Source organism: Hirundo rustica, chromosome 6, assembly GCF_015227805.2.
Source record: "Hirundo rustica isolate bHirRus1 chromosome 6, bHirRus1.pri.v3, whole genome shotgun sequence".
Classification (NCBI taxonomy): Eukaryota; Metazoa; Chordata; class Aves; order Passeriformes; family Hirundinidae; genus Hirundo; species Hirundo rustica.
Window position 1 is genome coordinate 61,588,319 of NC_053455.1, and position 23,431 is coordinate 61,611,749.

At 42.6% G+C, this 23,431-nt stretch overlaps 2 protein-coding genes across 5 annotated transcripts; one reads left to right on the plus strand and one right to left on the minus strand.

Annotated features, from left to right (window-relative positions):
* Positions 1 to 149: 149 nt before the first annotated feature.
* Positions 150 to 23,334, plus strand: DHCR7 (7-dehydrocholesterol reductase). 4 transcript variants are annotated; one of them, XM_040068417.2, is made up of 9 exons: positions 150 to 262; positions 11,978 to 12,076; positions 17,287 to 17,390; positions 18,256 to 18,478; positions 19,007 to 19,097; positions 19,750 to 19,963; positions 20,385 to 20,589; positions 21,126 to 21,257; positions 21,836 to 23,334. In XM_040068417.2, the coding sequence occupies exons 1-9, from the start codon at positions 215 to 217 to the stop codon at positions 22,298 to 22,300; spliced, it is 1,581 nt and encodes a 526-aa protein (XP_039924351.1). In that variant the 5' UTR covers positions 150 to 214; the 3' UTR covers positions 22,301 to 23,334. The 4 variants fall into 4 exon arrangements, with proteins under 4 accessions (XP_039924351.1, XP_039924354.1, XP_039924352.1 ...); XM_040068420.1 differs by lacking the exons at positions 150 to 262; positions 11,978 to 12,076 and adding an exon at positions 16,226 to 16,341; XM_040068418.1 differs by lacking the exons at positions 150 to 262; positions 11,978 to 12,076 and adding an exon at positions 16,226 to 16,337.
* On the minus strand, positions 190 to 14,791 carry NADSYN1 (NAD synthetase 1). Its single transcript, XM_040068415.2, has 21 exons — positions 14,648 to 14,791; positions 14,445 to 14,505; positions 13,863 to 13,979; positions 12,981 to 13,034; positions 12,530 to 12,619; positions 11,617 to 11,668; positions 10,814 to 10,902; positions 9,825 to 9,942; positions 9,189 to 9,320; positions 8,598 to 8,672; positions 8,308 to 8,432; positions 8,054 to 8,102; positions 7,422 to 7,524; positions 6,596 to 6,764; positions 6,050 to 6,185; positions 5,198 to 5,304; positions 4,325 to 4,456; positions 4,102 to 4,171; positions 3,676 to 3,804; positions 3,005 to 3,181; positions 190 to 964 (listed from the first exon to the last, which is right to left on the minus strand). Exons 1-21 carry the CDS (start codon positions 14,730 to 14,732, stop codon positions 911 to 913), a joined length of 2,124 nt encoding a protein of 707 aa, XP_039924349.1. The 5' UTR covers positions 14,733 to 14,791; the 3' UTR covers positions 190 to 910.
* Positions 23,335 to 23,431: the final 97 nt, after the last annotated feature.

Sequence of the window (23,431 nt, forward strand, 5' to 3'; positions counted from 1 at the left end):
GTATTTTTGTGCTATTAGTTTTCATTTGAATGAAAGCAAATGTCTCCTCTTTCCTCTTCTGTGATTGTCCAGAAAGAGAAACCAGTAACCTCCAGAGGAAACAAAGAAGTAAGAAGTCTTCAAATATACAACAAGTTCTCGATCTTCTGCTCAGAATTCATCCACTCCCTCTGGCTGGAATGGGAAGCGCCCAGCTAACTGTGATGGAAGGCAAATGGCAGCTGGGGTTTTTCCATCCTTCCTACCAGCAGCACCCCTTAAGGTAAGTTAGTTATGTATTTAAATTAGTACCATATAAGAAACACACAATGAACAATGCAGCATCTTTACCTCCAAGTGAATCAACTCCAGAGTTATGGAAAACAAATGTGGAGAGTGTGCCCTTTCTAGCAGACATTTTCCACTAGCACAACGTTAGACCTTGTGGCAACTCAAAACACTGGACGAAGTCTGCAAAGCCAGTGCCAGGCAAATAAAAAACATGTAGCATGAGAACTGAGTCAATTAGCGTGACAAAATTACAAGTTTATTGCAAAGTAAGGTGAGTTTTTCCCCTCAACAGCATATGCCAGAACTGTTAAAATTTTAGCTGAATGTTACTCAACAGTCATATCCAAATTACCAGAACCAAACAAAAGACTACCCTGGGTTTATTTATGATTATCCAAATATTTTAAATTAAAGGCAATTAACTCACAAAGTTGAAGAAAATCCTTAATAAATGATCCCTTAGCCAAACTACAGTTTAAGTATATTGGGAGTAAAACTGGGAGTCAATTAAAAAAATTGATTACAATGGTCAGCTCAAGAACTGTTTTAAGCAGGTCATCCCTGCTCATCATCACAGTATAATCCAGTTTTAAACATTCTGTTTGGCAAATTAGTTACCAGAGTTAAACAAGACAGCAAGTCAGTCCACATCTTCAACTGCAGAAATTCCTTCCTTTTTTTCTAGCTTGGATACCTGCAAGTAAAAAGGAAACCAATTCAGCAGCAAAAATAAGCTTGTTCTTCCATCAGCATCTGCTGCTGGTTGTAAAAGAGACAAACAAAGGTCAGGTTTTTATGAAGTGTATATATCTTTTGGTCTGACCAAATGCAGCTAATCTTGTGGCATGACACTGGAAAAAGCAGAAGACAGCCTGCAGATATCTCGTCCTTGTGGGCAGATGTGCTGGCTTTCTTCTGAGCTGCCTCACAGTTCCTTCAAATTACGCCAGCTATAAAAATCCCAGTGAACTTTGGCACCTGGAAGTGCAGCACTTGTGCTCTGGCCACAAATCCTTCACTTGAGACACAGCTCCAAGGCAGAAGCTACAGACAGCGCTGCCAGAGTTCCTGGGGTTGTTCTAAACCCCCTCAGCCAGGTAGAGCTGAATGACACGGAGAGTCCAAGAGCAAGCCTGGCAATTCCCAGCAAATGCTATGATGTCAAATTCCTTTTACCCCTGTTCCTTCTGCAGCAAATATGAATTTTGCAGTAAAAATGACTGGATAACTAAACTAGCTCGACTACACTACAGACATCCACAGCAGATCCAACAGATTTCTCTATCATTAGCACTCCAAATTGTTTCCATTCACAACTGAGCTGGAGCTGTAACGTGACTCTCCTACAGGAAAACTTGGCATTACCTAACTAAAAGTGGGTTTTATGTCAAGTTTATGCCACATGTTCAGTCTGTTTTATACCAGAAAAATCTTAACTGCAGATTGAGTCCCAGGAGCAGGATCACCAGTGGGACGCTGTCCTACAGAGTTCCTTTTCTTGAAGAGGGCAGATTTGACTCAAACCACTGCAAGTTATTATTTTCCGGTCTTGCAAAGACCTGCAGGAGTTATCAGTTCAGGTTTCTCTTATCTACACAATAAAATCTTCCCCAAACTTGTCTCCCGGTTTCCAGGATTAAGTTGCAATGGCCACTACCCTTGCAGAGCACAGCTGCTATTACATACAAATCTAGTTAGAGAGTGTAACAATATCCTGCATCATAAAAAGGTCTTAATCACATTTACTGTAAGCATAAAATAATTACATTTTGGTCCAGACCCTACAAAAACATTTTGCCTGACTCCCACTGAGACCAAAAGAACTTTTGTCCTGGACTTTGGTGGGAAAAATTCTAATATGATGTAAAAAATCCCCCACCATACATACTTTACAATAAAGTACTGCACATGGTAGCTTTTATCACAGGTTTCAAGGTAGTAAAATACTATTACAACATGTCTGGCATTTCACAGATGAAGGAATTAATGGTTTATTACATGTATAAACATATTCTTAAAAGCAACTGGGGTGTAAAATCTCTGGCAGAAAAAACTTCAAGGTGCTAAAATTCTTCACCCCAGCATTTCTGCCATAAAAGAGGCACTAAAATAAGTTTGAAGGGGCGGCTAAATACTATAAAAAGTTAAGCATGGTTCCAATAACCGCCTGAGCCCCTCCCCATCTCAGTGCTCAAAGTGAGCACGGTACCATTACTGCTGCTGTGTTTGAGCAAATGTGTATTTGGGAGTCAGCTAACCTGAGATGCAAAAAAGGAATTGCTGCAGAAGCAGGTGGGAGAAGCACTCACAGTGATTTGCTGTCTTACACTGACTTTCCCCAAGCTGATGTAGGTCAAGCCTTAATTCTGCAATTAAGCAGCTCCCTTCAGACAGGTCCTGTACTGAAACCGAAACACAAAATCTTGTTTCTCCCATTAGCACAGGACTTCATGAGTCTGGGTACACCTATTACTTTCTGTCCTCGATACATGTATTCTTTTATTTTTTCTTTTTCTTGTTTTCATGGCAGTACAACAACAAAAAAAAGAACCTAAACAGCTTACACTGAAATCAGAGGATTTAGCCTCACAGTTATGTGAAAAGAACAATCACAATTATTTCTGTAATAACTGCTACCCTAAATGTCAGTTGTCTTTTGCTGGAGATTCACTTTAAATTATTCCACTTTGAATAATTTAAATACAAAATCATTCCCGAAGCAGAGGGCATTTACCTGTTTGTCTATACACCTGAACTGCCAGGACCATGAGGTGTTGTAGAGAAAGGGCCTCAGGTCAAACCGGTTGTCATCTGGACTGTAGTTTTCAGCGTGGTAGGAAGGAGTGAGGGTGGTCATTTTGTGCCTGTTGACTGAATACATCCTGAAGAAATGCTTAACCTTGGATGCCACCTGGTGTACAAAGAATGTAGCTTTTAATCAGATGAAGTTCCTTAGTATTTTAATTTAAAAAAATTAGAGGAGCACAGCATTTTGGAGACTTTTCTACCTTTACACAGCCTAGATATTCTTTCAAAGCAAGAGCCTTTTTTTTTTTTTTTTTTTTTTTTTTTGTCTCAGAACACATAACCAAAGGCTTCAGGAGTAACTGGTCATTTCTGTTTCAGAGAACAATTTTCCCCGAGGTATAGTTCTGAAGTAATTGTTTCCAAATTACCCAATTAACAACTGTTTTAACAATTTGCAGCACAAGACAAGAAGCTCCAATTAAGAGATGCAGACCAGCTTTTCCAGCATATTTTGCTGCAGCTGTAGAATAATCTCTAAACACAAAATAATGAACCTATTCCTTTCAGTTAAAAGCAACCTGACCTTTCTCCAAACATACTCTACTTTTGGCAAAAGCATTAAACTATTTGATTTTTTTTTTCTTTTTGGTATATTACCTCTCTTGGAGTACAAATTTCCTTCCACATATTGATCAGCTTACAGAACATACTGTATGGTCCAGCCTTTGCAATCTTCCTTAATTTCCCATAGATTGAGAGCTCTGCATATGTCATCCCCATATCTGCCTGAAAACAAACACACATGCACACACACACACACACACACAAAGTCATTGAAAATCTTAACTATGCAAATTTTAATGAATAATTTCCTGGAGCAATTAAAATAACCCAGTTAAATCAAAGAAACACCAAAATGAAATTGTCAATGTCAAAAAGATATAGTAATATTATGAGCAGAAATTAAAAATAAACATGGGAATCTCTCTGAATTGGGAGACTGGAGGCCACAGAGGTAGGGACAAACCCCAGATTTTGGGGTAAGGGTTACCAGAGCATTTTCGAGACACTGCCCATTATTACCTCATCAGTTTGAGCCACTTGTCCATCCACCAGGGGCTCCAACTCCGCAGTGGGTGGAGCTGACATGATACTGTAAGGGAGAAGGAAAAGTAAAAACATAGATTCTATGCAGTCTTAGGAGTGCTGGTTTGTTAAAACAGCGCCTCATCCCAAAAATGAGGCACGTGGCTCAGACAGTTGCTCCAGCGGAGTGAACAAACACAGTCACTGAATCACTGCTCACCTCCTGAGGGCTGTGAGCTGGAAGTTTTCAATGCAGTACTGAATGAAGTTCTTCAAATCAGTCTTGCTGATGCCACCAATGGGGTTGATATCAGCACTGGAGCAGTCATACTTGGTCAAATAACCACAGAGACTGAGCAAAACAGGAAATTTTATATAGCAGCAGTTCATAATAATGTAATTGCAGCATAACAGATAATCCTTGACACTACAGAGAATTTACAATGTAGCATGAAGAAAGGGGAAAACAGACTGCAGATAAGTAACATATTTATACCTAAAGGGCAAACATGTTTAACTGCAACAGGGCTATCCTAAAGCCCTGACATTTCCAGAAGATGATACTTTAAACAATTATAAAGCACTGCAAAACTGTCCATGCTGAAGCAATAAGTGCAAAACAATTAAAATACTGTGCTGACCAATAAATCTCAAAACACCCCACAACCAGCACATGCTACTCTCACAGTTTTAGAGGTTACCACTCCCACAGTCTTAGAGGGGTTGCTTTAATCTTCAAATACTCAACTCCAGATTTTAAAGTCTGTTTTTTCAGCTCAAAGTTCACATTTTAATTCCTAATACCGTTATTGAAAACTCAACAAATTGGGAAGTTAGGCTAGTGAATGCACAGGTAAGCTCTACTGAAAACAGCATTTTATGGGAAAGCTACAGCAATACTTTGGCTAAACCTCTGAAAAATACACAATTTCCCATTCAGGCTGATTTAACTACATTCATTAATTTCACTGTTACTAGTGTATTCTTAGGTTGTTACCTCTTCTGAGTAATAATCTACAGTGGGATTTGGTAGAATTTCTAGGAAATGACAGTGACGTGTTCCACCTGAGTTGGGTTTCTAATTTTCACCAACCTTTCATCCACATTGGCTGATCCCAGCACCAGCAAACCCCCTGGCATCCCACGAGCCCACAGTGTCAGCTGAGCAAACAGGTAGGCAAGGACCATCCTTATTCTAGCCTGCAAAGCAAAATGAAAAGGAAAGCAAAATTTGCATAGCAGAGTGATTTCTCCCCAGCCACTTTTATGAATCAATTGTCTAAACAAACTCGTGAAGAACAAAATGCGGGCAGGGTAAGTGTGGCTGCAGGAAGGATGGTCTTGTGGAGAAATTGTTGGACACACTCAGGAAATCCAGGTTCAGGATCTGCTCATGCCACAGAGTGAGGAAGTTTCTCCTGGCCAACTACAAACTGGGGAGCAGTTGCCATCTGCTACCTCTAATAGCACTCACAAGGATCCATGATGGATGAAGTATGCAGATAAACCATACCCTTTTATAGAGTAAATAAATCCCTCTAGTCTGTGAAAAAAAGTTCACACTGCTTTTGTCCCCATTCTGAAACTCAGCTTTTCCTAAGGATGGCAGTAATGCCAAACCAACCTGGGATCCAGCCTCCAGCTCCAGCCACAGTAGTGGGTGATGTTAAGCAAATGCCCACACTTCTCTGTGACTTAAGCCTCTCCTGTTGTCAAAAAGTGGATAAAGGAGTCAATGTTTGCTTCCAGAGCAAACAACTGGATTTCTCCAGTAACAGAGAGAGAAAAACCAAGTCCTCAAATTAACAGAAATTATCAAACAGGACAACCAACACTCAGAACTAAAGCAGAGTTGCTGGTTAGGTCAGAAAACCAAAAAAAAAAACCAAACCAAAACCCACAGAACCAAAAGAGTGTGAGCTGATTCAGCCTACAGGACACACACCTGCACATTCTGGAGAGCCAGGCTCTCTCTGCTGCTCCCTCCATAGACAGAAAAGCGGGGAGTTCGACCTGTCACCACACTGAAAATGCCCACAACAGCTTTCACAGCCGTATCAATGTTCAGGTTGATGTGGTAGCTGAGAAGAATTCAAGCACAAGTGACACAACCAGCACAATCTGACTATATAAAATAGAAAAAAGAAAAAAAAGAAAAAAGAAAAAAAAAGAGGGGGAAAAAAAACCACAACAACAACAAAAATCCACCCATCAAATGAGGTTTTAAAGCTGCTGAAATCTCAGATCTGGTATGAAGAAACTTACGAAAGAATAACACTTTTCAGAGTCTGTTTCCAAAATTCCATGTCCTTTGCCAAATGCTTCTAAATTTACCTCACTTTAACACTTAAACAATAATATCTGTAGCATTCCTACTTAACCCACTTAACCATTCTTCCCTTATTTTTTCCCCATTTTCGTGCTTGAACATTTTAGATGTAAGTCTTTGCCAGAACACAATGTTTTTCTCCCAGCACTTCTGAGCTTGTACCTGCCTATTTGCTCAGCCAGCAGCTTGGCCCTGTTGCAGGTATCCTGGGAGGAGTTCTCACTAGCCATGTAGCACGTGGTGAAGACACGCTTGCAGAGTTCCCGAGGATCCTCAGGGATGTAGGTCTCATCATTCACAATCCTGCGTGCATCAGCCAGCACATCTGCATCTGAGGACAGAGGAAAAAACAACAGGACAAGAGTGGAAATTAATGTGCTCCTCCATTTGCAGGAAATGCAAATATCTTGCACATCCCTTGTATTCCAATTAAGCTTTACATGATAAATAAGATGGCTACATCTGATTCCCCCCAAAAATTTTTCACCTAGCAAATAAAAAAATTACTGATTTTGACCCTGATTTTGAGCACAGAAATATTACATCCTTTTGATCTACTAAAGAATTTTCATAGAAAACACGATCCTGTACGTACAAGGACTTAGCTAACAGCATGAAGTCTGCTTAAAGCCAGTTTAAGAACATAAACTATTCCTAACCATACTTTGTAGTGCTGGTTTTAATAGAAGGGGAAAATTTTCAGAATAAACATCAGCCAACATTTGGACAACATTCTAGACAGAAACTAGTGTGAGTTCCACATCCAATTCTTAAACCCAGAACAAAAACCATGATGCCAGATCAGAGAATCTGAATGTGGGTACATGCTTTCGCTGGAATTTCTGAAGAAATAAAAAGGACTCCATTAGAACAACAAATGGAAAAGGGTGTGCCATTAATAAGCTCTTGCAGCTGCTGCACCCAGCTAATATTACCTTGTCCATAACCATTAGTAAACACAGCTGGCCAGACACACAGATCTACTTACTGCCATTCTTGACTGCCAGGCAAACCTGGTGGCACATGGAATACACTATGCAAGCTGTAGCAGAGCTGTCAATTCCACCACTCAGAGGTAGGAGAAATCCTGCCTTGAAAACAGAGCAAGGAAGAGGTTCCACATAGCAAAAATAGAAAAAAAAACTATTGTACCACTCAGAAACACACTCCTGTAGAAGAATGACAGGTGCATTGCTCAAAGCTGTTTATATTCTACTGGGGAAAAATAGAACAAACCACCCAGAGCCAGTCCTCTGGAACTCTCATCAAGTGAATAATCAAACAAACAGTCAGTGTAAAACCCCCTGGCTAGGAAAAAATCCAGTTGTCTTCACCCTCTAGTAAGACAGAAAAGCTAATAATAAGGATCCCATTGTTCATATATACTTTACTGTTACACTGAATGACTACTTCATGTCACTCTGCTGCACTCAAGACAGAACAATTCCCAAAGGAAAGGTGCACAGATCACACTGAACGAGCTACCTCAAAACTCAAACTTTGAACCTTGGACTAACATCAGTTTGGGTTACCAGCAGCACAGGGTAACAATTTGGATTGTGCCTGTGGCACAAAAGAAGCAGTGTATGCCAAGGGAAAAACAAACTGAGTTGTCCTTACCTGATTGCTGCGCCTTAAATAGTCCCAGAGCCAACATGCAGGTCCAAGGCTGAAATTACAGAACATCACAGTTCTAAGATGGTTAGGGAACAACACCTAAGCAAGTCAAGATATTTACTGTGGTCTTCCAATGAGAGGCTTCTTTTACTACAATCTAAACAACACCTTATGTCTATGTCTTTTGAGTTTTGGTTGGTTTTGGTTTATTTTTAAATCAAAATAATTTTCAAGCAATAGATTCAGTGTTTGATTACCTGATCTCCTCCTCAGGACTGTGGTGTCTCCACTGGATTGGCATACAAGTAGGAACAGCTACATCATCAGCACAGGACAGAGCAAAGTTCACTTTTACTCTGGGATAAGGATTCACTTTACTTGCCTAAGTAATAGTACAGAAGAATTCAGAAGACACCGATTTTAACGTAGCATATACCTATAAAACATCAGCTCTATAAGATACTGTGAAAATCAAGACATGCAAATACTTTTTACATTCAATAACTATTCAAACTTGGCACGGTTTACAAACACAAAGAGCTCTTACCGCCAAGTTACGAGATGAGATCTCTGCTCTGTAACTTCGAACATCCTCCAGGTCCAGAGTGGCAACCAGCACCTCCTGGGAAAAGGTTTTCAACATTAGATCACTCTACACAAACAGATAAACAATGCCTGGCAAAAGATTCAGCATCAGCTGTGGCAAAGGAAAAGGCAAGAAACGTTACTGGGGAAAGAGATGGGTCTGGCACATAATGTGAGGAAACCTAGATGACAAATCTTTTTTCTGAAATCAAAGTGAAACCTTGTGTCTAAAAAATTGGCTCATAATTAGAACATTGCAGTCTTTGACCTTTCTTCCTTTAGATAAGGGAATCTCAATTAACAGGGTCTCTCCTCCTCATGGTGATTGCATACAAAAATGTTTTCATGAAGTTTCTTCCACTGTGACAGTTCTTCCTTCCCCACAAAAGCAGGAGAAAAACTGTGGGTGATCTGACCAGGAAAACACTCGGATCTACTTGAATAGCACAATTTAAATACACCCTTTTTAGTCTAGAGATGCAGACCTAGAGTCTGGAATGTCTGAGAAGTGTTGAGCTTAAGTGTCCTGGCAGCTGTGGGGTGAATACATTACCACATCATCGAGTGAAAACTGGGATCCTTGTGCAACTGTTTCTCCATTCATGGAAATCATGGCACAGCCATCATAATACAGACGATCACCATCACAGCCTTTCTGGTTTGCTAAAATATAGATTCCACCATTCTGCCAGGGAAACAAACATGCAGGGAAGGAAAAAAAAAAAAAAAAAAAGCTGTTCAGAATATAGCACCTGACAGGATGTTAAAAATCAAAATGTTATTTCTCCGTTCCTGCCCTTCTTACAAACTTCCTCTCCCTTTATATTGTGAATGATTTATGGCTGAGATTCTCCCTTGACAGGAGTCTCTATTTGTAGCAAGAGTCATTCCCTCGACCCAAACAGAGAGAGCTGCACTTCTAAATTGAAATTCTGAGTTCAAATTGAGGTTGGAAAAAGCAGGAAGGTGATGACAGAAGCTGTGTTTGTATATCAAGAGGAGAGAGCAGATACTGTTAAATATAAGCAAAGCATGTTAATTACAATGACAAAGCAGCTTTTTCACAGTGTAATGTACACCGATAGCTTTATTTTTGTCCCCATCGCTGTTAGATAGGATTACAGTCCAAATACTTAATGCCTTCTCATTTTTGAAACAAACAGAACCTTCCAAGTAGAAAAGTGCACACCTTTGCTGTGGCAGAGTTCACCAGATCCACCCGGGTGTGAGCCTTCCGCAGCACGTGGTGACTCCCGGAAGAGTTGGTGAAAATTTCCACACCATCAAGTCCCATCTCAATGTGAGGGCTGTCAAAGCAAAAGGCACAAAAAAAAATCACTGCTGCGCTGTGAAAACTGCAGATACCATTAAAAAATCACTGACAAACAGAAACATCTATGCCACTGTCAGTTTTCTGCACGCCTTAGCTCAAACAAGGATAGGGCTTTCAAAAAATATGTTTTGTTGCATTGCCCAACTCTTCTGTCAAAGACCAGCAGTGGATGCAGAGGTCAGGAGGGCTTTTGCTCATTCCGCTCTAAATTAAATCCCCTCTACTCTATAGAAGACCAGGTCTCAAAGAAAGAGAGAATAACCCTTTGGTCTGAAGGGGCAACATGGATAAACACTTCAAACTCAGTTGTCCCATTTCCCTTGTCTCTTAGTAAACACAAAAACAGAACCACAAGGGAAGATTTTTAATCCAAAAATAGAACCACAAGGAGATGATTTTTACTGCTTTTTTGCTTTTTCCAAAGTCATAAGAAAGAAATACTAGGGAAGAAAAAATCCCATCTTTGATACACCATAACTTCTGCAGTTACAAGGAAATTAATATAACTGGGAGATTTGGAAAAACATCAGGAATGTGAGCACTGGAGTTACCTGTCATTTGTTTCCTTAGGTCACTCTTTTCACTCTGCTTCTTTTTGGTATTTCTCCCCTACCTTCTGTTTTGAATTGATTTAGCTAAGCCACCTATATTTCTTTGCCATCCTGCACCTAGCCTAATGAGGTCTTTCCCATGATGTATTTATTGCTCCTAATTACATTTTATCTTACTGGCACTTTCTGAAAGATAAATTACATAGAAGAATATAAGCAGATCTTTTCAAACATCTATTTCACGCAGCTCCAGAGTATGTTGCAGTTTACTTTTTACTTCCTCTTCTCCTTTACCTATTTGGTGCCCAGAGTTCTTCACATATTTCTGCCCCTAGGCAGGTATCTGTGGTTGCTAGCACTGCATCACCAAAAGGAACAGTTTCCTGAGGAAAAACAAGAACATTCTTACACATATGCAGTAGAACAAGCTATTCAGCTCAAAAACCTAACAACAAATCTTAAGAAAATATAAAAATTGAGTGCTCATTTATGTGAAATTAGTGACATATCAATCACATTATAACTTCTTTCATTTTTTACCAAGTCTGAGTAAAAAAAATAAAAAAATAAAAAAAATCTGAAATGCAAATTTCTTGACTGACTGAAATTTTGTGTTTCAATTTCAGTAGTATTCAGATCCAGTGCTTTGCTTAAGGATAGGTATTAAACAATTTACAAAACAGAGACTGTCTGTTGCTATGAATCACACTCATGCTTTAGTGGGAACTAACATAAATTTTAGATCCTTCTGAACTAAGAAGGTTTAAATGATTTTTAATTTAATTTTTTTTTTACCTAAAAACAAATACTCAATTCTAGTTTCAAGCACAGATAAACTCAGTATCAAAAATGTGCAAGATATGCCAATCATTGTTCTGTATGTACAAATTCCTGAGGCAGATTTAAAATTTACTTCCTTTGCTGCCACTTACTAACATAAAAAATGTTAAATTATGCTCTCATTTAATGTAATTTAGAACCACCACTGAAACATGTGAATCTACAACATGACTGGCAGAAGAATTTTGGGGACTACAGTTTTTAATTGCTGAATCTGGAAGATGCTAAAGTTTAAAAAAAAAAACAAACCACCTTACCTGTCCAGTCACTTCCTGAATTATCCTGGGTAGAAAATATTCCTCCACATGCCTAAATGAAGTTTATAGAATGTTAATACATCATTACATAAATCACACCATAAGAACTGGTTCTCATCTCACCTTCTAACGTTGGTTAAAGAAACCGTATTGAAGTTATAAGAACTGTGTGTGCTTAAAAAATGAAAAATTACCTTCATATTCTCTCTGTGGGATTAATCAGAAACGCTAACATTTCAAGATAGCAACATCTGTGCTTCAGAAAGGCATGGCAAGCAATGCCCCATCCTGGCTAGAAAGCAGACCCAACAAAGAACCCAGCACGCAAGTCAAATGCCAGCTGAAGTTTCTCTTTTTGCAGGGTTACTGCACCAGCAACACAGAAATGGCTGGGGCTCAGAGGAGGGACCAGAAGTGCTTAACTGAAACCCTCAAGCTGGAAACATTCCCTGACTACACGGTGAGTACACAGAATCAGAGATGAGTGCCAGGCCTGTTGTGCAGCATCATAAGGTAGGCACCTCTTATTCCCTGCAGTTGTTGAAAGCTCTGACAGAACTCGTCCATTTCAATGTTTGCCCATTCAGTACTGGGATGCAGCAACCCAGCGGATAAACACAGCCCCTTCCAGTCCAGAGCTAGGTGTTCTTAGAAAGCACACACCAGGAAAATGACACTTTACACTGGCTCTAGGATCAAGCAGCCCCACTTTTTCTTCCAGCTCAGCAACCCAGAGTTTGACTGCTCAATAAGCTTCCTAACCAAGCTGCAACCACACCACTTGGCCGACTCTGTCTTGCTGCTCTCCCTGGAGCAGCCAGTGATGATTTGTTGTAGGTATTTCAACCCTGTTGCTGTGGATGCTATCAGCAAGCTGTGTTTTTTAACACAATTCTAACAATTACCGGCATACCTTGCTTTGCTCCATGGGGTGAACCATCTAAGTTCCCTGTAGTTTCCTGCGTTTGCCAGTGATATTTTTGGTCTGATCAGAAGAATCTTCCTTAAATCATAAAACAAAACAGAAAAACTGAGTTAACACATGATGTACAGCCAAACAAGGCTATATATGAACACTGATTAAGATCAACTCATTTTTTTTCTTTTGTAATGTAACATTTTTCAAGTTTCTGTTTGCAGGCTCAAGCGGGTTTTCTGAACTCTTTCAGAAAGCAGTGGGAATTTAGTTTCCACAAATTAGAAAAGAAAAAAATAGATCATGGAAAACCCTAGTTGTATCTCTCAAAACTTAGCAAATAGGAAGACAAATCCATCACTCTACGCAGCATTGAAGAATCTTGCTTAAAAGCCAGACTGGTGTCTGAAAATATGTGTTACCTCACAACACATCAAGAGCTACTTACTTATTTAAAAAGATCACTCGACAATTGTAGCGAACATTTCTGTGCAGAACAGGCCTGTGAAAATAAGAAGCAAAATTAGCAGTGATTACACTCACTTAATGAAATTATAAAAAGCTACAGAATACTACTTCACTGCATAAGAACTACTCATAAGCCCTCACTAGAGGGAATCAAGCAAAACAATATATCAAGTTTTAGCTTCTAATTTTTAGTTAAAGTAGTTGTTTGAAAAAATCAGAGTCACTGACTGTGCTGTCAATTTCAGATATATCAGCACACAGATATATCAGATATATGAGCACACCAGAAAATTCCCCATGGCTGGGCCAGGTTATTTAATCAAACATGACCTCTCGTGATACTGCCAACCCAGTCCAAAATCAAACTAGCTTTGCACGTTTATATCAATACTAACACGTTAATTTTACAGGTATCATTTATCACCCTTCTGTGTCAGCACAAGGCTCACAATGCCTTCAGCGACTTTCACATACACTTATGCTGCTTTGAGGTGTCTGTCAGAGAAAGCAGCCCCCACGTTCCTACGAGACAGTCAATTTATAAAGCCCTTTGTGTTACACCTCACACCAAGTCTGACCTGTGGCAATAAGGAGCAGACATTAAGGCTTCCAATATATAACTGTAATTATCCTATTTCTCTCTTGAAGGGCTCAGCCACCAGCAATCTCTGAAAGGATTATCTGTCAGAAAGTGTTTTGCATGTTGCAGTCGTGGTCATGATAATTAAAAGAGGAAAAGTAGTGCAGTTCCTAAGATTTGTTTGGAAGTTTGGCGCACAGCCCTCGCTATCCAGAGCATGGCACAAGCAGCATTCCCTAAGCACTTACCCCTTTACCACACGTACACAAAAAAACAACTTACATTCCCACATCACAGATAATATCTTGAGTAGCTGGAGACTCCAAGAGCTTTTCCAGAACTTGAAACGAATGCAAGAGTGTGTCTGACTCATAATAGTGATCTGAGCAGCCGTAGCCACTGTGTATAGAAACAAGGAGAAATCAGAACTTCAGCCAGATCAGCACCAGAGCCAAAGAACCAAAACTACTTCAGACAGGGAACATTTCACCCACGCAGGTAATTTGTAGAGAAAATGAAGAAGCAGTGCTGTCAACACCATCTCTACTTACAGCATTTAAAACTGTGGCATTTTGCATCACCTCATGATACTCCAAGAGCAGCCCGGGCCCAGGCAGAAATCAAAGCACTACAGTTCCCCTGAAGTAAAACTCACTGAAACAGGTCCAAAATTATCGCTACCAGTCAGGTTTCCAAGAGATCCAATCGTGTGCTCACAACTACAGCGCTTTTCTTTGCATCGACAGCCGCATGCTGTAAGCGCGGCTTTGTGCACTGCAGCACCATGGACCCGAGCTTTTCCTGACTCTTCTTCCACGGTGAACTGGAATCGCACCAAACCCAGCGCCAGCAAGGCGCCCTTACCAGATTTCGAGCTCTGGCCCAAGCCGGTACCGAGCTCCTCTGCTCTTGGCGATGTCGATACCTGCAAGTGTTGGGAGCGCAGTGCGTGAAACAGACACGGGCTGCGCTGCTCCGCCCGCGGGAGGAGCGAAGGAAGGAGGGAGCGGGACAGGCTTCCCCATGGCCGGGAACAGACAGGGGTAGCCAGGCATCTCGGCACTCACTTCTGAAAATCCTCTCCAGGTTGCCCTCGAAGTCCAGAGCCCACTGGTTGAGGGCGCAGGTGGCCACGGTCACTGCTCGGCCCATGGCGGCTTTCGGGGCGGCACCGGGCCGGGGCTGCCGGTTCCTCCTCCGGCCGCTCCTCCGGTCCCTCCTCCCGGTCCCTCCTCCGGGTCCCTCCTCCCGGTCCTTCCTCCCGTTCCTCCTCCCGGTCCCTCCTCCGGTCCCGGCAGCGGCCCCTGCCCCGTCCGCGCTTCAAGCACGGGCTCCGCGCACACCCGGTGTCCTCCCGCGCCGTGCGCTGCCGCACGCCCTGAGCGCTTTCCGCAATTTTATCTCTCCAGAGCCCTGAGTAACGGGAATGCAGGTTTAGCCCGCTTCGTGGCCCTGCAGCTTCTTTTAAGAGGTGTCTCTCAAACCGAATTCAGAGTGTGAGTGCTGAAGGTAACTGGAACAGGGTGCAACGTTCTGCTGTTCTCATTTCAGCATCATCCCGGCAGCTCTCAGGGTGCTGACGCCAGAGAGGATGACCTCTTCGAAGTCCAATCACCTCTCTTATGTCCCTCATCACATATTTGGCTGCTGTTCTTTCTGTACTAGAGTCAGAATCATTTAGGTAGGGAAAGACCTGTGGGATCACTGAGCCCAACCGCTAATCCAGCACAGCCGCTAAAGCATGTCCCCAAGCGTCACATATATCCACGGCTTTTACCTCCAGTAGTGGTGACTCCACCACCGCCCTGGGCAGTCCTGATCCAATGCCTGCCAGCCCTTTCCATGAAGGAACTTTCTAACATCTGATCTAAACAAGCCTTGGCGCACCTTGAGGCCATTTCCTCTTCTCCTGTCGCTTGTCACTTGGGAGAAGAGCCTACAGACTACAGCCTGCCTTCAGGCAGTTGTGGAGTGTAAGAAGGTCCCTCCTTGAGCCTCCTTTTCTCCAGGATGAGACCTCCCTCCCCACCTCGCTCTCCCCCCATATCCTGCCCCAGATCCATTCCCTTCTCTGGACACTCTCCAGCAACTCAATGTCTTGGATTAAGGTGCCCAAAACTGACCCCAGGATTCGAGGTGGGGCCTCAGCGGTGCCCAGAACAGGGGGACTGTCACTGCCCTGGTCCTGCTGGCCACACTATTGCTGACACAGGCCAGGATGCCATTGTCCTTCTCGGCCACCTGGGCACACCTGGGCTCGTGTCCAGCAGCTCCCGGCCAGCGCCCCCAGGTCTTTTTCTGCGGGACCATTGGAAATTGCACAGAATGATCAGCGGAACGTGGAGAGTTTAATAACGACTCAAGGCGGCCCAGCCTGGTTTAGGGAAGGGGATGTTGTGGCCCAAGAGCAGGTGTGACCTATTTCCATGGACGGCAGCTCCCGCTCCTCCCGAACGTTCGGATTTATTGAGCGATCGCTCCCGCTCCTGCGCCCGCATTCCCGGCGGAGCGCGGCTCCCGGGGCAGGGGGCGGAGCTTGCGCCCCTCGCGCTCCTCGGCCCATGGGACGAGCGCGCACAGCCAATGGGGAGCCGCGGGACGGGCGGGGCGCGCCGGGGATTGGCTGAGCCATGGGGCGGGGGCGGGCCCGGAGGGGCCGAGCCGGCTGCGGGGCCGCTGGTGCGACAGAGGCGCCTCGGGAGAAAGTGGTCTGCTATCAGGGACCCCCGGCGAGAGAGAGCGGCCCCAGCCCCGCAGGTGGGTGCGTTCCTTCTTTGTCGAGCCTGAGATCGGGCCTGGAAGGGAGCCGGCCGTATGTGCAAAGCGGAGCGCCGAGCCGCCTTCTCCTCAGATCGCTTCTGAAAAGAAGCCTACTGGGGCGGACTAAAGGCTACCTTAAGGCGAGGTAGTGCAGATTCGGATTAGATGCGAGAAAATATTTTTTGCCCGCTGTTGGTGTGATCAGGCGATGGAACAGGTTGCCCCAGAGGTGGTGGATACAGAGGGTATGGCCAGGCTCCATGTCCAGATAATGCATCAGTTTCGCCGTGATGAGGCTCAGAGAGCCAGGAAGTCAGTCCATTGTTCACATCATACATAGGATGATGATCTATAACGTAAGAAGTGTTTGATGAGACTGAAGGAAAGCTACAGTGCATATTCCACGGAATTAGGTGGTGCCGAGTAAATCATTCTCCATTCCCACTGATTTTTGGCTTGGGAAGGATTATATCTTGTTTTCTATGGTGTAAATGACATATATGAACCAAGGACTCTGGGCAAAAGTATCATCCAATTGTCAGGGTCCCGCAAGGATAATGTTACAGCAGTAGCAATTTCTCAAAATAAGAAAGGCAGTTTAGTTGCAGAGGTTTATGAAAATGGGGTGAAACTTTTTTTTCCTTTTACATCTACATGTAAGTAATAAGCTATATATTAGCTATCCATCTTAAAAGAATTTTCCAGTTAGCAAGAAGTTTAATAGATGACTTTGATTATGTGTTTTGATTATGTTTTGCTGAATGTAAGTTCACAGGGAATTAATTGGTGAAAATATTTTGCTTTCTCTCCCTCCACCCCCAGATTTCACCAGCTCTGAAGGCTATATAATAGATTTTAGTAACTTTTATTTGTGATTCTCTTGTAGAGGCATAAGACTTACTGAGAACCAGCTGGAGTAATAGGATTCCTGTTTTCTTTACTACAGGACATCATGGCAGCCCATCAGGAGAAAAAACTTGCTGAAGAAAGAAAACACCAAAACAAGCAAAATGGTCCTAAAGCATCTCAAGGCCAGTGGGGAAGAGCATGGTGAGAGAAGCCGATGATCCTAAGTAGTCCTTGTATTTCCAATTGCTTCATTGTTACTTTTAGGGATGCTGTATTCCTTTTAAACTTCCCTCTGTGAAGAACAGGTTTTTGTGTTGCCCTGCTCTGGGAAGCTCATGGGTAGATTGCTGTGGCAACAGGTGCTTAAGAAGAGTTCTTCAAGTTTTTGAAGGCAGAGAGTTTGCCAGATGGTTCGGGTTAAAATACTATCCTTGCAAAAAAAAATAAAAAAGAAAAAAAGGAAATCATAAAAATGGGTGAAATTTCTCGTTCCTTCAAGGAAATAAATATTTCCCAAGATTTGGAAAACAGACATCCTGGCATCAGCTGGCATTCCCAGCTGAAAATTCCTGCTGTAGCAAGATTTATGGCTCATGTCCCACTTTCTCAAAGGGTTGGGCAGGTAGGACGCTGTAGTGGAGCTGGGAACAGCAATAGTGGCACAACAGGTTCAACATATGGCTGTCCAAGGTCTGTCTTCTCCAAGTTTCCAAGCTTTGCATAATGTTCTTGGGATTCCATTATCACTTCCAGCTGAATACTCCACCAGTCAGAACCACGATTGCCATCAAAAAAGGTGGAGTCTGTAATAATAATCTGGTTTTTGGAAGGGAGATCTTATCTAATTTCTTGCTCTGATCAACTTAGCATAATTTTAGAGCAGTTTGTGGCAAATTTTGTTCTGTGCTGAGTTTTTTATGGCTGTTTGAACCCCAGACATGTCCATGCCCTGAACATATTTTCAGCTTTCATCCAGTGAAGTCTAAAAGGTCCGCTGAAAAATTTGTCTGCTGTAACTCATCTTTGTGAAACCTGGGGAAACAAGATGCTCTGTTTTGGATTGCAGGGAGGTGGACTGGTTTTCCTTGGCGAGCATCCTTTTCCTGCTGATGTTTGCACCACTGATTGTGTATTACTTCATCATGTCCTGTGCCCAGTACCAGTGCTCTCTGACTGATCCTCTCCTGGACTTGCTGAAGGGCAACAAGCACCTGTCTGACATCTGGAACAGGACTCCCATGCTGACATATAGGGCTGCTGGCATCTATTCCCTTTGGGTCACTTTCCAGGTACACAGTTGGGTTATGCTCCGGGTGCAGTCTCTGCTTTCTCACACAACTGTTGGATGAATCATTTTGCACAAAGGATGGTGGAATGCTGGACTGGCATTTGGAATCCAGATGAAGCCTGTGTACTTGGAAAAGAAGTATGATGGGAATATACACAAGTATTCTTTGTGTGACATATTCCTTAATGAGGTTTTTAAGAAAAAGAAGCTCTATAACAACAATACTCATTTGTTTTAAATTAATACATGAGAAATAGATCAAAATAAAAGAATGAGGACCTGAATGTAGTTACCAACTGTCCCCACCAATAAAGGATGACAGCCTTACATGAAATACATCTTGAGAGCTGTAGAATAGCTTGGATGTATTACTGGTACAAAATCACAACAGCTAAATATTGCCATATTGGCTTACCCAATACTTACCAGAAACTTAATAGAAATGTTATATTTGGTACATGTACGTAAGGTACAGTGTTTTGAGGGGTTTTGTCTTGTATTTACTGTGAATGCATTCTCTCTCTTGTAGGTGGTTTTGTACATGTCCATTCCTGATTTCTGCCATAAATTTCTCCCTGGCTATGTGGGAGGTGTCCAAGAAGGCGCTGTCACCCCTGCTGGTAAGGTCTTCCTTGGAATCCATGCACACCATGCAATCTTCTGAAATTACAGCATTTCTGTTCTCTGAGTGTTCAATAACCCATGTGTAGCCAGAGGAAACATGGACATAAATGCTCTCACCTTCCTCACGTGTTCAGTTCAAACAAAACTAGAAATCAATCTAGGTTATCTTTTAGAATACATGGTAGCATTTCTGTCTCTTATGATTAGTAAAACTGTTGATCTGGTAGGCACCACACCATTAGTGGAAAAGTACTGGTTGATAATTCTGGCACTTGAAATTGTCAGTGGACTATTACTGGTATTTGACAAGGTAATTTTACCTGCTCAAGTTCCGTTAACCCAAGGGACTTGGACAAAATGTGTGACATGAGCTGTTACTGGTGGCTTGTTACTCTAGTCAGTTTTGGGGAAAGTCTAAATTCAGTTTTGTGAGGAGAAAAACTCAGCCTAAGAAAGCCTAATGGCTACAGCGGAGTCTAATGGAACTTTCAGAAAAGTGCCTCGGGGTATTTAAGTGGGAGGATGAGGGAAGAGAAGTCATTTCATGAGCACTTGATTGAGCTTCTGTGTATTCAGTGCATCCCCATATTAATTAAAAGCTCTATTAATGCAGGGTCATTAACACTCCATTGTTTCTTCATGTTTTAGGTGTTGTGAATAAATATGAAATCAATGGACTTCAGGCCTGGATCATTACCCACGTGCTTTGGTTTGCAAATGCTTCTTGCTTGCACTTTTTCTCACCTACCATCATTTTTGACAACTGGATTCCTCTGCTGTGGTGTGCCAATATCTTGGGATATGCAGTGTCCACCTTTGCAATGATTAAAGGCTACTTGTTCCCTACCAATGCCAAAGACTGGTATGTGAATTTTAGGAATGAGAGAATGCTAGATATCAGAGATTAAAGCAGTTAAATAAAAATGGGATATACAAATTGTATAACAGAGTGTATTTCACTGGCACAGAGAGCTAGGCCAGTGTATGTCAGTGGTTCTTTGCTTCTCCCTGTGTTTCCTGCTGCACACCATGGGACTGGCAGCCTCCATGTCACAGATACACCCATCCTAAACTCAGGCACCTCTGAAATCCTACAATTTATGAGTATTAATGTAATACTTCAGTGCGGTCAGTTTGTGTTATCTTGCACAGTGTTATGTGATTTTCTGATTTTTATTATTGCTACATCAAATTAATCTGAATTCTGTAGTCAGAGTAGCAATTACCTGTATTTGTGCATAACCTTGTACATTTCTAATTTTGTTTTTTTTTATGTTTTACAGCAAGTTCACTGGAAACTTCTTTTATGACTACATGATGGGGATTGAATTTAACCCTCGAATAGGGAAGTGGTTTGATTTCAAGCTGTTCTTTAATGGGCGCCCTGGGATTGTGGCCTGGACTCTGATCAACCTTTCCTTTGCTGCCAAACAACAGGAGCTCTACGGTGAAGTGACAAACTCCATGATCCTTGTCAATGTCCTCCAGGTAAATTCCAAGGGGGAAATTAAGAAACCAGTTTGGAAATGAGCTACTATGAAAATAGGAAAAAACCTCCCTCCATGGAAATGAAACAGAGGCATTTTTTCCTGGCCTGAAACAAGCTCATTCAGCAATGGGACTTCTTTGGATTTATTCCCTGATCTGTGTAAATGGAAGCCTGCTCAACAGAATCGCTGTCCCTCCTCTTTGTAAGCCCGTGACTCTAAGCTGAAGAGAGATCAGGGTGCTCAGTTGTGAGTTCACTTCCCAAGTGTTTGTCCTTGACCTGTACGCTTGCCTTTGTCATCCTGTTCTTGCTTTATCTGTCCAGAGAGATAGATGTTGTGTATCCAGGTAGGTTGTATTTCCGTGGTAGTTCTTCTTAACTGTGTTCAGAAATGTCTGGTTTTGAAGTGCTAACATGAGAACACCAAGGAATTTTGAGACCACATCACAAGGCAGCACAGACATTAAGCTGATGCTGTTAAACAGGGTAACTGGTGACAGTGCTCTGTTATTAATGTGAAATTATTCTCTTGCAGGGTATTTATGTTCTGGACTTCTTTTGGAATGAAGCCTGGTACTTGAAAACCATTGATATCTGCCATGATCATTTTGGATGGTATTTGGGCTGGGGAGACTGTGTTTGGTTGCCTTACCTCTATACTTTGCAGGTAAGAGTGTGTACACTGTGTATTTGGGCTAACAAGAATGAAACTTTCCAGAAACATTCTAGCAGTTTGATTTCTACCTTATATGTTTCTGTGTAGCTGAACTGTTGAGAAAGTATTGCAACGTTCTCTGTAACAATTCTCTTGTAGGAAGGCTTCCTGTCCCTGCATGGATTTGACATTTTTTCCTCTCCTGCCCGTCTTCTGTGCCTCTTTCTGTCACTGTCCATTGTGTCTACATACTTTTCTAAAGCCTTTCAGTTTCCTTTAAGGAAACTGCTTGTTGAGGGTCTTTTGGTTAGTGGTGGTTTGTTTGGGTTTTGTTCCTCGGGTTTTTCCTTCTGTCCAGTTTGCCTCCTTCTTGTTTCACAAAGAAGTGTAGTGTTGGAGAAAGAGAGAAGGAAACTCTAGCATGCAGAGTCTTCTGAAAGTTTGGGGCAATTTCACTATTGCAGTGGATTTTTCTACTGCTTCTTCTGCTCTGTTGTGTGTCACTGTAGTCAAGGAATTGACTTGGAAATTGACAAGGCATGCCTAGCCTCTGTTGGAAGTGAATGGCTAATTGTTTCTGTGCTCCCCAGGGTCTGTATTTGGTTTACCATCCCGTCCAGCTGCACACAGCTCATGCTGTAGGGGTCTTGATCTTGGGCTTGCTGGGCTATTACATCTTCAGAGTGACCAACCACCAAAAGGATCTCTTCCGTCGCACCAATGGCAACTGCAGGATCTGGGGGAAGAGGCCGGAGTACATCGAGTGCTCCTACACGTCCGTGGATGGCACCAAGTACTACAGCAAGCTGATGACCTCCGGATTTTGGGGCTGGGCACGTCACTTCAACTACACGGGAGACCTGATGGGCTCGCTGGCCTACTGCCTGGCTTGTGGCTTTGAGCACATCCTGCCTTACTTCTACATCATTTACATGACCATTCTGCTCACCCACCGCTGCATTAGGGACGAGCACCGCTGCAGCAGCAAGTATGGGAAGGACTGGAAGCGCTACACGGCTGCAGTGCCCTACCGCCTCCTGCCCGGAGTGTTTTAAGGCTAACACGGGATGCAGGGGAAAGAAGGAAGAAGAAATATGCAGGCATGCCGTGTTTAAAGTAACTGAAGTGAGGCACTGAACTGCCCTGCTTTTTTAGAAGATTCTTTTAATTGGAATATCCTTCTGAATCTCCCCATTTCCAAATTAACTTGGAGTTTAAGGAAAGATGCATGTATTGAGACTCCTGAGAAATCCCAAAGCTGGGAGGTGGCCTTACCCTTGATAGTAGCAGGGTTCTGGAAGCAGTTTGCAGTGCTTCAGAAGAAGAAAAAAAAAAAATCTGTCATCTCCTTAGGAAAGAAGTTCTCTGATGCAGTTGCTTGTGACCATCAGAACCTACAGTTGGGAACAATGGCAAAGAAGGTTTGATTCTTGGTTGCTTGTCAAGAGATGAGCAGTGGAAATACTGAACTGCAAAATCTGGTCTGAAATAACTGTTATAATCGAAAACAAAAGTGAAAACTGTTATAAATTAGTGCAATTTTCAGCACCTGACAATAGGGAACATGACCAATTGAGGATTATTTTGATCCTGAAACCAGACTTTGTGAAGCTACTGAGCTGTGCTGCTTGGGCTGGAGTAGAGTTAATTTTTTTCATGGTAGCTGGTATGGGCATGGTTTTGGATTTGAGCTGAGACAGGGTTGATAACACAAGAGATGTTTTCACTGTTGCTGAGCAGTGTTTACACAGCAGCAAGGCCTTTTCTGCCTCTCACCCCACCCACCAGGGAGCGGTGGGCGCAAGGAGTTGGGAGGGGACACGGGCAGGACAGCTGAGCCCAGCTGACCCAAGGAATATCCCAGGCCATATGGCATCGTGCTCAGCACATAAAGCTGGAGGGAGAAGGAAGTGGGGGATGTCAGGAGTGATGGTATTTGTCATTCCAAGTCACCATTACATGTGATGGAGCCCTGCTTTCCTGGAGATGGCTGAACATCTGCCTGCAGGGGGCAAGTGGGCAGTATAGATCCCTTATTTTGCTTTGTTTGTGTGCAGTTTTTCCTTTACCTATAAAATGTTTATCTCAACCCATGAGTTTTCTTCTTTTGTTGATTCTTTCCCCATCCCACGGTGGGGGAGTGAGCAAGCAGCCATGTGGAGCTGAGTTGCCAGCTGGGGTTAAAC

What these genes read in the sequence shown, in the direction of transcription:
- NADSYN1 (XM_040068415.2), bottom strand. Translation starts at nt 14,732, where the DNA reads ATGGGCCGAGCAGTGACCGTGGCCACCTGCGCCCTCAACCAGTGGGCT. An exon ending in CCTGGCAGTCAAGAATGGCA is followed by an intron (nt 6,765 to 7,421) that starts GTAAGTAGATCT and finishes CTCTGTCCTCAG; the next exon opens with ATGCAGATGTGCTGGCTGAT. An exon ending in TCAGGTGTATAGACAAACAG is followed by an intron (nt 965 to 3,004) that starts GTAAATGCCCTC and finishes TTTTACTTGCAG; the next exon opens with GTATCCAAGCTAGAAAAAAA.
- DHCR7 (XM_040068417.2), top strand. Translation starts at nt 215, where the DNA reads ATGGCAGCTGGGGTTTTTCCATCCTTCCTACCAGCAGCACCCCTTAAG. An exon ending in AGGCGCTGTCACCCCTGCTG is followed by an intron (nt 19,098 to 19,749) that starts GTAAGGTCTTCC and finishes TTCATGTTTTAG; the next exon opens with GTGTTGTGAATAAATATGAA. An exon ending in TCCTTGTCAATGTCCTCCAG is followed by an intron (nt 20,590 to 21,125) that starts GTAAATTCCAAG and finishes ATTCTCTTGCAG; the next exon opens with GGTATTTATGTTCTGGACTT.